The 14491-nt window shown below is 37.3% G+C and overlaps 1 protein-coding gene across 1 annotated transcript; it reads right to left on the reverse strand.

The window, feature by feature from the left end:
• Positions 1–364: 364 nt before the first annotated feature.
• On the reverse strand, positions 365–747 carry LOC128857530 (uncharacterized). Its single transcript, XM_054093281.1, has 2 exons — positions 552–747; positions 365–468 (listed from the first exon to the last, which is right to left on the reverse strand). The coding sequence occupies exons 1-2, from the start codon at positions 745–747 to the stop codon at positions 365–367; spliced, it is 300 nt and encodes a 99-aa protein (XP_053949256.1).
• Between the last annotated feature and the right edge of the window lie 13744 nt (positions 748–14491).

Genomic DNA, 14491 nt, shown 5'->3' on the forward strand with positions numbered 1-14491 from the left:
TTTGTGACCACAACTGCTGAGGTGTAAGCTGATGCGTTGTCGTGCTAATGGCAAAGAAAAATTACTCGACTTTCTCAATTCAAACGAATGCCAAACACAAAGAAACAGACCGATCTGTCTGAAACTTGGTGTGTGTTCTTCCAAAAGCTGCTGCTAACTTAATACGCACCAGTAGTGCTAACTCCCTGACTTGACACTCACTTTTCAAACGATCCTCGTACTTTCATTAGGTGCAAAAAAGTAAAAAAAAAAAACAAGTTCGGCTTAGCATCTGTAAATTTATTCTTGTACATTAGAATATTAAAATATGTTAAACAATTTAAAATTAAATTAAAAATTATACTTTAAGTATACCATAATCTGACTACTTCCAACTTGTATAGTTGCCACTAGTGGAACTACTACTGCACAAGCCTCTCGAACCGCTTGCTATGCTGCCACATAATGAAGCTGCTACCTGCTTATATTCTGTATATGAAATTGAAATATGAAAGATTTTTAAATTCAGTTAGCTAATTTTTAATAATCGCTAAATGCCAAATAATGCTTACGTGCTGTCTGCTGACAATTGGCCGATTGTAAGTCACACAATGTGCTGAATCGGTTGCATAAATTCGATTGTCCAAAGCGTCCGCAAACGTTGCGCGTACGCCTGCAATTGCGCGTATCAATCACACAAACGCGCGCGGACGAAGCAAACGCAAAAAGTGCCACGAAAATGCCGAGCGCTAAAAGTATGAAACGCATAATTTCTTTTTACTTTCTGTTATATGTATGGATGCATGGATTAGTAAATGTTTTGAATGATATTCTAAAATTTGCCGAACAAACTTTGGCCTTACTTTTCAGTAATTTTTTTTGTACTGCAGTAAATTTTCGCAAAATTCGCGGCTTATATAGCGAAATTCTATCAATGACTTTTTCAATTTTTATTTTATTTAAAATTCTATGCGAAAACTCTTATTTGCATGGTTGATTTTTTATTTCACAATATTTTGGCAAATATTATTACTGAGCAAATTTAATTTGCAAAATCAAGGTAACGTCGATTTCATTGTGCGAAATCGACATGATGATTTCAGTTCAGGCATAAAAACACTTGTTCCAATACCAAAAAATAGACACACATACCTGGGTGTTTGAATAGAACGACGCTGCAAAGAAATTGTACTTAGACAGTAGACTGCAACCAGGCAATACCGCTGGGGCAATGCACGCTTTTAAACCACTTGCGCGTATTTTCAGCATCAACCATGTCGGGAAGGCCGTAAATGAGCTAACAAATACGAATGCATAGTGGCTCAAACGCTTCTTCGTAGACAATCACTGTTCAATTTTGAAACTGAATTTCGCAACTATATTTTGACATTTGAATTTTGTTTGAAAAAAACCGTGATTTTGGTTTATTTATAGCTTTTATGCCATGTAAATAAAGTTGTAGGCAATGCGTATGCTGTTTTACCTAGATTAAGGGGTTAGGGGTAGTCAGAGGCTTGAAAAAATAATGATTTTCAGTAATTTCTTTATTTTTGATTGTCAATTGCTTTACTTTACAAAAATAAAAACATAGCATTAATACATCGTGTTTCGACTTGACTTTAGCAAAATTTCATCAACAACAAATTAATAATAGCCAAAGTTATCGCTGCTTGTGTGGAGCCTGTTACTCCTCAAGTCACTTGCGGGGATCATCACAAGTCCTTAGAGATTCATCTAAAGTCAATCGGACAAGAGAAATTAGTTTTATTAAGGGGGGAGCCTGCTTTAGAGGCTTCGAAAAATCGATTTTTTCTTTTACATAAATGCCCTTCCAAACTATGCAAGAATGTGCCCTCAAAATTTCAGAAGCAAATTCAAAATATTTTCGAAGTTACAGAAGAAATTGTGAGCAAGCGTCGAGCAGGTATGCGATTTTTCGGTTTTTTATTTTTACGATTTTTCCTAATTGGCGGGAAAGATAAGGAAACAGTTAAACGTCCTATCGAAACGAGATAACATTGATTGTATTCGGAACTAAATTCTCTTCTAATTGAACCTAAAAAGAAAGTTATAATTAACCACTTTTTAAACAATCTATAGTGAATTTGTTTTTCCAAAAAAAATGAGTTTTGTTTTTAATTAGCGAAAAATTGTTGATTTTCTCGCTTTTTGTTTAATTTCCTTGGTTTAACTAGAAGCTATACTATACTAAAATAAACATTTTTTTGGGTTTTTGGTTTCAGATGAAAATTGTGACCTGCATCCTTCCCGCCGCACGACACATGCACACCAGAGACCTGCATGGCTCACTGTTTTCTTGAGCTGTTCATACGCTAAATTTCTTGCTCACATTCAGTCAATTGAACCAAAATATTTGGTCAAAAGTGCAGTCAGCTCATGCAGGCGAACGCGTAGTTCAGCGCAGTCAACACGTATGATCTAATGACTTCGGCTCAAATCTAATCATTGAACAAAAAGCAGCATTGAATGAAATTAGCATCGGCCTTTGCGTTTAAACTATCAAACTTGTTCGAAGAAGTAATTGTTCATATTGTAAATAGCACATGTTCGAGCAAACGAGCGTTGGCGAACAATGTACGCTGTAAATTGCGTTTCGTATTTGAAAGGATTAGTTGGTTTCAGCCGTTGTAAAATAATGTCAAACGATTATTATAAGTTTTAAGAAAAAAAAAACAAATATGAAAATATAATGGTTTTGCTTTAAAATTTTGCTTTTACTTTGCTATCGCTACATGCAAAAACTCATGCGGGATCATACGTGTTCAAACCGGCTCACTTGGCTCTATAGCCCTTTTATTCTTGCTCAAAAAAATGAATGTACAGCCGAACGAGCAAATACCCGAAACAGCTGCTATGAAGAGGATTGGTGAAAATATCGGAGACCTAAAACGCAGCACATGATTTGATTCAGCTGAAATAAACAATGACAATAACTTATTTGAACAAGTTCGATTGTTTGAACGCGAAGGCCTGTTTTTTTGTTCAAGCGAAGCGTATGAATGTTTTATACTCAGCCGGTGCAGTTCTCTGATGCACACTCGAGGCGCCTCGGCAAAATGCTTGCACCAGGCATAATATGACATATATTTTAATGAAAAAATTTGAGAAAACTGTTGAAATATATAACAATAAAACCTGAAAGTTTAATTTCAATCGAATATTTTTTTCCTTCCCAAAAAAATCCACGAAAAAATCGATTTTTTGAAGCCAAAGCAGGCTCCCCCCAATAGATAATCCTGTGCCTGATTCCAGCTTTTTTTTCAAAATTAACAATACGGCGGCCTCAAGAAATATTTTTCAGATTTTCGAGAAAAAAAACCGTCAATTAATTGTTAAAAAAAAAAATAGAAATTTTTGAAAAAAATCCTACGATCAGGCACGAGTTGTTTATGCTTTTCAAAGCAGTATACATTTTATTGAAATTTACCAAACCGTTTCTGAGTTTCAGTGATCAGCAGTTCAAAAAACATAGTTTTGAGAAAAACGCATTTAAAGTTTTGCTATCGATTACCGGAGCGCCCGAGCGCCCTGTGTTAATTGTTGAATAACTCGAAAAGTATTTGTCGGATTCATTTAAATTTTTACACAATAGTTCTAAGATGTTATACTTTAAGAAAATGCAAAACCAAATCCAATTTTTTTAAAATTCTGACTACCCGTGCGTTTCAGCGTGGTTTACGCCGTTAGACTCTAGAAGAAAGGCTGGCTATTATACTCATTGTGCCACACACCACCTACTCTGAGTTCGTACATGTATAGGCGTAAAATAGAATAGCTCCTTATTTATATTTAGTATAGCGTATGTTAGAATTGGTCTACTATCGCTATGTAAGACCAAAATACGATAAATGGGAACCCCAATTTAGTCCTATTAGCTGTTTACAAGAGTAGAGTTATTGTCGCTCTTTTTACTCTATCTTCGATACTTGACTCCATCTGAGTTTTCTGTCTAATATTAGACCTAAGTAGCGGGCCTCATCACTAAATGACAGTGCCGTACCACCTAGAGTCGGAGAAGTTATTTATGGAATTCTGTGTTTCCTAGTAAATAAGATGAGTTCAGTTTTTTTGCAGTTGACGCTTAGCCCATTTTCTTTTGACCAGTTTTCCACAATGTTTAGTAAATCCTGCATCATTTCACAAAGTTTATTGGGAAATTTCCCTCTTACTACTGACTACCAGTGTGTATTCCTTATTGTAAATGGACTTTTCAATTTCTGTAACAAGTGAGTTAAGTGCTGTTTCTGTGGACTTTCCTTAACAGTACGTATGTTTGGAATTTAATGATAAGTAAAATATTTTTGCAGAAATCAGCACTTTGACTATTTTTAGGACTTCGCAAGGGCGAATGACCCCAAAATCCATTCAAAGTAAGCGCTCAAAATAGTGGCGGTGATTGCAAAGTCAACTGGTCACTCCTATTATTTTGATCATAACCGTATATTTACATCTACATGCACTATAAAACTCAGCATTCGATTTGGTCACTTAGTTATCTACGAGAAGTTCAGCGACAATGAAGACCTTGCTCACATTCTATTTTGCGCTCACCCTTTGAATGGTACTACCCAGCTGCTTCCGCTAAAAACACGTCCAAGATTTGCTTACGAGAAGAACCCTACGGCTTCTGTTTATGTTGTAGTAAGAATATGAGAAAAAAGTTAACGCGCCCTCAAAACGGGCCGATGAAATGAAAAAATCGCGAAAATTGTTAGATGCTCTTCAGCCTAAACAGTCGCTGAAATAGTCCTTGTCTCTCACAGTTGGCGTCGAATTGACAACTACAGGGTTGCCCACCTTCGACGGACCCATCTGGCAACCCTGTATCTTTTGACAGAGACGTCAGATCGCTTAATCGCTTAATGACATACCGCGTTGGGACCGTCAGTTCAAGCAGATTTTTACCATGAAACAGTACACGCCACGCGAGCGCTCCCAAATTGTTGAAATTAACATTCAACAAAAGAAGTCAATTGTGAAAACTCAACGTGCGTATAAAAAATTAAATAATGTGAAAAGTGCGTCTTCTAAGAACACCAATAAACGTTTGTACGAAAGGTGTTCGACTTGTGATGCTCTTTCTAATTCAAAGAGGTCAAATCAAAACCGACCAAGGCGATCTGATGGGAATATTGCTCTTGTACGGCTAAGTGTTGAGACGTCGCCAAGGACATCCTTAAATCGCCGTTCTCAGCAGTTGGGCATTGCTCGGACCACTTTACAACGAATTATCCCCATTGATTTGCAGTTATTCCCGTATAAGATTCAATTGACGCAAAGATTGTTGCCTGCGGGCAAGCCTCGTCGATTGGAATGGGCCCAAAGAGTCATCGAAATGGCTGAAGATGACGAGCAATTTTGGAACAAAATCATCATGTCCGATGAGGCTCATTTCTTATTGAATGGGACGGTAAACAAGCAAAATTGACGTATTTACGCCACTGAATATCCTCACGAAATTCAAGAGTACGGCGAAAAAGTCACTGTCTGATGCGGCGTTAGTGCGAAAACGATTAGTGGGCCGTTTTTCTTCGAAAATGAAGATGGTCAAGCTGTTACCGTCAACCAGGAGCGTTATCGCAATATGATAACCACTTTTGTGATGCCAATTATTCGTCGAAAGCGTATGAGGCAGTTCTGGTTTCAACAATACGGCTCTCCACCACACTCAGCTCGCACCACAATTGATTTTTTGAAGAAATTGTTTCCTCGTCGTTTGATGTAGAAAAATGGCGATTTTGACTGGCCACCGCGTTCGCCCGATTTAATGCCACCTGACTTCTTTAAAATCAAAGGTTTATACGAGTATTAATAAGCCAAAGACCATAGAAGATCTCAAGAACAACATCCGTGAGGAAATAGCCGCTATTCTAGCCGAAATGTTAGCTAAAAAAAAATGCTCCAATACGGGCACAATACGCCGTACAGGCTCAAGGCGGCCATTTGAAAGATATCATATTCAAAAAGTGATGTCAATAAATCTACTTGAACCAAATAAAATGATTATTATCGTCAACATCAAAAAAATTGTGTTTTTCTTTGATTTAAAAAAAAAAAAACACATCGGTCCGTCGAATATGGGCAACCCAGTACGTAATATGAAACAATAAGTAAGCGGAGCGAAAGTATTGGCTGTAGTGAAAATAAATATCATCAAGGTTACCCAGAGTTGATTTCGAATATCGTCGAACCCAATAATATCCAGGTTTAGTTGAACTCAGCTACGAAAAACTAACTCGCTCCCCACCGAAACTAAATCACTATTAAAAGCAATAGAAACTTTATTTATAAGTGAATTTAATGATTACGAGGATAACGAAGAAGAAAGCAATGATAATGCGATGCAACGGGATTTTTGAGCCTCTTGAAACTTACACTTCACAGCGTAGTAAAAACCCATGAAATTAAGCGACACACATCAGCACACACTTAAAAAAATTTTAATGATAACCAAAGCTACAGAATACGAATTATAATAAGAAGGACAGAACTTTATGCTTTTACTCACATATCGAATAAATAGAGAAACAAATGAAAGCAGCTCAACTGATTCATATTTTGCGTGCATTTCTAAAGATAAATTGAAAGGATATTTGGCACGGCTACAGCCGTGATTTTCTCCGGTTTCAACTGAGCGCACTAAAAGCATTTCATTTGTTTCTTGAAAGCGCTCGCTTGACAAGCATTTCCGAACCCTCTACTTCCACCGTCAATTACACCAACACAACGCTTGACTCATCCATTATACCCATACCCACTCGTTTGCATGGAATGTCCTTTGCATTCTTTGTTGTTCTGTTGTTTATGCTTTTGCTGCTTTTTGTGCTTGAAAATTTGTCACCAAATGGCCGTGGCTTGCAAAAAAAAAAAATTGTACGCCAACAGATTTTTGCTGAGCGAGCGCAAGTAAGCCCAAGCTGGTCGGTCGGTATTAGATGATCAGCCTGTTAAAATAACAACAAAACCTTACAAAAATTTCTGCTGAATTTGAGTCTAATTTTTTACATCCTGCTAGTTTTGCTTACTTCGTTATGGGTGCCAATGTAAATTGCACAGGCGGCAGCAAACTGCTGCCATTTTGCACACCGAAAGGCGTTCAGCGGCGGTCGCATACAAAGTGGCGATGGTGGCAAAGCGAAAATGAGCGAAATGTGTCAAAAAGTGGCAATTTCGGCTGTGGCATGGCACTGATTTTCGACGACATACACATTTCGCTGCCTGCTGCTGGTGCTGCTATGGTAGTCAGTCAGTTTAGGCGCCTGAGCTTTAGTCTTAGCTGCCAACAGCTGTGCCATGTACTTGTAATAGTTGAAAATTTCGCTAAAGCGAAAATAAGTGAAATTTTTTTCTGTCTCTGGCATTCAATTGGCTGACGTTCTTTTAGCTGGCTGGCGGGCTGGCTGGCTATCTGCGTGGCATTTCGGCATGTCTTCAGTGTAATTTTTCATGCTGATTTGCTTTGGAAATCTTAGCATTGCAAGTGAAATGCGACCGTGGCAAGGGGGTAGGGAAATATGAGGCTGAGCGCTTGATGAGCAAACGAAGCAAGTGAAACAGAAGCACTTTGGCGAAATATGATGTGCGGAAATTGAAGAAATTTCAAATATACACAGATGATAGGTGTTTCCGCTTGAAGTTTGTAGATATTTATGCCACGTGATCCTAGAAATTTTTCATCGCAGACATATTGCGTTTCAGTTACAAAGTAAATGGTAATAATAAATTTTTCACGCTCCCGCCAACCAGATGGGTGGAAATTCATAAGCGAAAGCAACAAAAAACCAACTCAACTTATATTGAGTTGGACAAGTGATTTGAGTGTGAAAAATTACTTCAAGTTTAAGGAAATCAAATACGCGGACGCTACTTTAAGCAATGAAAAAAATTGAGAAAACAATTTAAAAACTTCCACTTGTCTCACATGAGCCCACCCACCTACGCTTGTTTCATCTTGTTCAATGAATTTCTTTTCAAAGTACTTTTTTAATTTATCGCATTTGCGTGAAGTATGAACAAAGCTGACTGTATGCACCCTGAAAAAGTCAATTTAAGTGGCAACTAGGAATGTGAAACCCGGTATTCCGAGATTAGTGTGTCCTTTCTAAGTACCGAATGTTCCGGAATTAGTTGATGAGCGATTATTTGTTGACTTGCGGAATTAATCGTTATTTTTTTTTCAATTTCGCTGGCAGATCTTTAAAAAGACTAAGTAAGTCTTCGAGAGTCCATTAATGTACGTCTTCGTGAGTTTTAACAACCACTTCAGCCTTTTTTCCTAGAACTCGTTTCATTGCATTTGTTACACACATCCCTCTAGACTAATCTCTTTTGGCTGCATGATGTGGGGTAAGACAGTGTCCTGTCAGTACTCCAACCAATATTTTGCAGTCTTTTCTAGAGTCTTTTATGGAACAGCATCCAGACTCGTGCTACAAATAGGAGGAGTAGCTGGGACAAACACCCCAAAATGGTATAAATTTGAAATATACTACCGAGAGCTAAGAAAGGAAGAGAAACGAATTATCCGAAAGAAAAAACGCGAGGCCCAAATACGCTCGATAATTCCACCAGAAAGTCTGGCAGCTCACAGAAGGTTTCAAGATCGGGGCGTTTTTCTGTAAGAGCAGAGACGGTGCACTGGTGACTGACGAGGTGAGAATAGCGATAACGCGGGTAAAGAACGACAAAGCCCAGGCGCCGACGGACTGCCGGCTGAGCTTTTGAAACATGGCGGCGAGGAGCTGGTAAGGTGCATGCATCAGCTCCTATGCAAAATATGGTCGGATGAAAGCATGCCTGCCGATTGGAATTTAAGTGTGCTCTGCCCAATCCATAAGAAGGGCGATTCTGCAATCTGTGCCAATTACCGCGGGATTAGTCTTCTAGATATCGCCTATAAGGTTCTAGCGAGCGTATTGTGTGAAAGGCTGAAGCCCACCGTCAACCAACTGATTGGACCTTATCAGTGTGGCTTTAGACCTGGAAAGTCTACCATCGACCAAATATTTACAATACGCCAAATCTTGGAAAAGACCCACGAAAAGAGAATCGACACACACCATCTTTTCGCCGACTTCAAAGCTGTATTCGACAGTACGGAAAGGAGTTACTTGTATGCCGCGATGTCTGAATTCGGCATCCCCGCAAAACTAATAAGGCTTTGCAAGATGACGTTGCTGAACACCAGCAGCGCCGTCAGAATTGGGAAGGACCTCTCCGAGCCGTTTGATACCAAACAAGGTTTCAGAAAGGGTGACTCGCTGTCGTTTGACTTCTTCTGTTCTAGAGGATTGTAAGAGACTTCGTTTGTTTAGCAACCAGCATGAACACCGAAAACAATGTCAGTCTGGAAATCCAACGTAGAATCTTTCATGTTAATAGGTGCTACTTTCGACTAACTAGGCAACAGAGTAGTAAAGTCCTGTATCGACGATCAAAACTAACACGCTACAAGGATCTCATCATCCCCATCCTAACGTATGAGGCAAAACCGTGGACGATGATAATACGGAGTATTTGAGGGAAAGACTCTGCGCAAGACTTTTGGACCTTTACACGTGGGCAACGGCGAATATCGCAGGAGATGGAACAATGAGCTGTATGAGCTTTACGACGACATAGATATAGCGCAGCGAATAAAGATCCAGACTCTGAAAGTATTCGATACGGTACCAGTTGGTGGTAGCAGAGGAAGAGAAAGGCCTCCTTTGCGTTGGGAAGATCAGGTGCAGAAGTTTTTCCAGTTAAGTTGTAGGACAAATTTCTCATAACATTTTATTGAAATAAAATTCACATTAATTCAAAGCACAACATTGTTTTTTTGTCATGCAAAAAATCCAGTAGAATGTGCAATATTGTCAATTCGGAAACATATGCCGTATATAAAGAGACAATCAATGGAGCGCGTAAAGGTCAAAATAAAGAGTTCCCTCACTGCAAATATATATATTTTTTTCATTTCGCAAAAATATGATTCAAACACAAAATTCGATGATTAATTTTGCGCCTTCTTACATATGGATGAAAATCAATGTAAATTATTTCTTAAATTTAATGCTAGAATAAAAATTTTCTTTTGAGCCGAGACCATTTCTCGCTTCTCCTTAATGCCACACAAATGAAATACGCACCACATCCTGCTTGATGCCACCAAAAAATTATAAATCTCGCCATTTCCGTGGCTTAAGCATTTAAAAATATTTATATTGTAGACAGTTAGTCCTCCTTCTATGCGCTATTTGTTGTCGCTGCAATGCCAGCCATTGGGTTTGTCCTTTGTCCTGTGGCCAAGTTGTCAGTTGTGTGGCAATTTGCATTCATTTGTCGGATGTGCACATTATGTTGGCAGTCAGAGCGAGTCTGCTGATTTTACTTTCTTAGTTTTTGGCCCAACTGCACAGTGTCCCCAAAGATTTTATACGTTTGGTCAAGACATTAATGAGAATTTAATGAAACTTGGCAGAAAATATGAAAATGGCTGAAACTTAAATGTTGGAATGCTTTTGTTCAACTTTTGGGTGGTTTGAAAAGGGAAATGATGTAAAGATTAGATTTTAAGTTAGGTACAACTTCATGTACTTGTGGAGGTGCATTTGCATGTCTTTCTGTGCCAAAAGTTAACTCAGTTTTAGGTGATTATTATGTAAATTACATTATGAAGAAACCAAAAAATATAATATAATAAAAATATGTCGCCACAAGCACGTGATTTTTCATCTATTTATTTTCATGAGTGTTGGTTTTGTTTATTCGCATCTTGAAGACGTTTTTTCTGTTGCTTCCAGTTGTTGTGGTATTAAATAATTTCATAATTGAAGTTCTTAGTAAATTAGCTTCCATTTTTTTTTTTTTTTTTTTTTTTGTCGTTTATTTGCAATCTATTTTTAAAATAATAAGCAAATTATCTAACTATTAACAATTTGACTTATATTATTGAGCTCCATTGAGGTCAATAATGATATATATGTATACTACGATTAATATACACTTATATTCAGACTTATGTGTTAGATTTTAATACATTTTAATATTAGATTTATCTATTAGGTTCTGAATGGAATGTCTAATACATGATGTCTTTTAAGTCTATTAATTTCATTAGTTTCATCAAGTAATGCAATTGCTAGCGGGTTATCGTGATAACTTAATCTCTGTAAATATTTTGTGGTATTTTTTTTTAATTTCATATTTTATAAAGGGAATTTTTAGATCAGTATGTATGGCTTTATTTGTGACGAACCAGGGTGCACTTGTGATAAGCCTTAAAGTTTTTGACTGATATCTTTGCAGAATTTCTATGTTAGAATTGCAAGCAGTTCCCCACAGTTGTACTGCGTAGGTCCATACTGGCTTTAGTATAGCCTTATATATTAATATTTTGTTATTTAGATTAAGTGTTGATTTTGGTCCTAGTAGCCAGTAAAGTTTGTTTGTTTTTATCTTTAACTGGGTTTTTTTTGCTTGAATATGGCATTTCCAGGTTAGCCGTTTGTCCAAATGTATGCCAAGGTATTTGACTGTATCATGTTTGGGAATTATATTACCATTTAGATAGAGTGAAGGGCATTCTTTCCGTCTCAATGAAAACAAAACATGCACAGATTTGTTTGTGTTAACTTTTAATTTCCATCGGTCCAGCCACGTCTGTATCTCGTTTAGTTCTATCTGCATCAATTGGGGACGGACTTGAAGCTAGTATAGCGGTGTCATCAGCGTATGTAGCCATTAGGACATTTTCGGTCTCGGGTATGTCAGATGTAAAAATCGTATAAAGTATAGGACCGAGTACGCTACCCTGTGGTACTCCAGCTTTTATGTATCTAATATCAGTTATTTCTTCATTTACCTTAACGTAAAATGATCTTTCGGTGAGGTAAGACTTTAGTGTTAGATAAAATGGTGCAGGAAGTATTTTTTTTTAATTTATATAACAGGCCTTGATGCCATACTTTGTCGAATGCCTTTTGTACATCCAAAAATACGGCTGAACAATATTCCCTTCGTTCAAAGGAGTCGGTTATGAAATTAACAACACGGTGACATTGTTCAGGTGTACCATGGTATCGGCGAAAACCAAATTGATGTTCGGGTATGACCTTATTTTCTTTCAGTATTGGGAATACTCTGCGCAAAAATAGTCTTTCGAATATTTTGGAGAATATTGTCAATAAGCTGATTGGTCTGTAAGAGGATATTTGATTTTCAGGTTTTGCCGGTTTAAGGACCATAACTATTTCGGCGCACTTCCACTGTGTAGGAAAATAGTTTAATCTTAATATTGAGTTATATAACAGAGTTAAGAACATAACTCCTTTTTTCGGCAAACACTTGGCTACTTTGGCGTCAATTTTATCATATCCAGGAGATTTGTTGTTACACAGGTTTTTAATTTCAGAGCGAATTTCATTCGGTGTAATATGTTTGATCGGTAGAGATAGTTGACATGGGGTATCGAGAAATGCTAACACATCATCATCGTTGTTGCTTTGGTTTATAAACGGAGAAAACATTGCCTCTAAATATCTAGCATATGCATAAGCCTTACTCTTGTCTGTCCTACACCAAACGTTGCCACAATCTTTTATAGGCGCATTTCTCTTTTTGGGATGTTTGAGATATTTTGTAGCATTCCAAATCTTATGATCATCAACATTTCTATCGTTTAGGCTGTGTATATAGTCTGATACTGATTTATTTCTAAATTCGTTTAGTTTTTCTTTGACTTCAGTTGTTGCTTTATTTAGAGCAGTTTTGTCTCTTGGATTCCTAGTAGTTTGCCATTTTTTTCGAAGGCATCTCTTATGCTTAATTAATGCTCTTATCTCTCCACATACATGTATACGGCTACGATATTTGATCTCATTACCTTTTTGGGGAGTAGAAAAAAAGGCCGCTTCATGGATTTTATTTGTGAAATATTCGACTGCATTATCTAGCTCAATTGTTGTTTTAATTGAAATATTAAGTTCCAAATTTTGGGTTAGCCAATCTTGAAAAATTTTTATTTGACTCTTACTAGTTAATGTTTTGTATTTCTGTTGCCGTAGGCTAGTTAGAGTGTCGTAACTGATAATGACTGGAGAGTGATCTGAGCTGAGTTCTTCAGAACTGACAACTTCCAGTAATTGGGCTGGGATACCATTGTATACAGCAAAATCTAATAAATCCGGAATTTTCGATGGATCCATTTTATTAAATACAAATAAATGCATAGAAATTAAAGTTTGATTATACTCAGTCAGTTGTATTATTTGGTATAGTCAGCATTTCTAAATGGATTGTGAAGTTTGACAAGTTGCGCCACCTTGTTGGCTCCAGATGTTGTTGTTGTTGTTGAAGTAGTTGAGTACTTCCACTGAAATAATCCTAATTAGCGACCAGCACCGTTTTACTACTACTGTCCTCGTGTGATGATGTATTTTTTGTTTTGTTTTTTGTTTCTAAGTCAGATCCATTTAGTGAGGTCGAAGTATAGCAGCAAATTCTTTATCTCGATGTCTGAGATCTCATTAATTTGCTGTAAGAAAGGCTTACCGAAGTAACGAAGTCATGCCCTAGCTAGCCCTGGACTTTCATGCACCAAATGTAGTCGATGTTTAGCTGATTAATTTCTGCAAACGAAAATTCAGTTTGTATGGCTCGATAGCGCTCGCCATGCATCGCGTGGGTAGCCCTTTTCTCATTTCGAAAGAAATAACGATCGATGATGTCACCAGTGCTCTATGAACTTCGCGAATTTATTTTTTTTTTAAGTAAATTTCCACAACTTTGAGACATTGTTCTGGAGATAAACGATTCACGATGACTTGCCAAACCTTACAGAACACAGAAATGTCAACACAGTTTGTCAAAGCATAGTTTTCGATATCGACTAAAAAAACTCTCATGCAACTAAAAACACATCGGACCTTATACTTAAGCACTTTTTAGGTATAAAAAAATGCTCCAACTTTCCTTAGGTGTTTTGTCGAACTTCTATATCAATCCGCGGTCCGAATTTTTATGTTGTTCTACAAATGTTAAGTCTTAAAAATTTATGCTAAAATGGCAAAAGCTGTTTTTTCGATAAACTTCTTTGACAAAAATATGCCCGGAGTCTTCTTCTTAGCTGTGATCGTTTTTAGAATAACTTTTGCAGTAATTTGATGAGTTCATGTTGAGAGTACGCATCGAATCCAAGGCAACCAACAGTATGGCTGTAATACTCACACCCTCCTAGTTATGTTGACCGATTTATTTTATATTCAGAAGCAATTTTAATATTTTGGTGATTGGATTCGACCAACCACAGACAGTTGATCTTTGTTCACTACTATGGTTCACTGCCCAGTAAGTAAGTAGTCAAAATTGCAACCTTTCCTTTTAAGGCTCTCAAAGATTGTGGAGCTCAACCAGGTGGAATTTTCCTTTTGTTTAACGAATAAAGCACAATTGGTTGATCTTTATGAGGATCGCATTGCGGAGGCACATGTACCTTACACGATCAAAGACT

The sequence above is a fragment of the Anastrepha ludens genome, chromosome 3 (assembly GCF_028408465.1).
Source record: "Anastrepha ludens isolate Willacy chromosome 3, idAnaLude1.1, whole genome shotgun sequence".
In the NCBI taxonomy this organism is placed as follows: Eukaryota; Metazoa; Arthropoda; class Insecta; order Diptera; family Tephritidae; genus Anastrepha; species Anastrepha ludens.

Coding starts and splice junctions, on each gene's coding strand:
- LOC128857530 (XM_054093281.1), bottom strand. CDS start 747: ATGCGTTTCATACTTTTAGCGCTCGGCATTTTCGTGGCACTTTTTGCG. Junction 469..551: donor CAATTGTCAGCAGACAGCAC/GTAAGCATTATT, acceptor TTTCATATACAG/AATATAAGCAGGTAGCAGCT.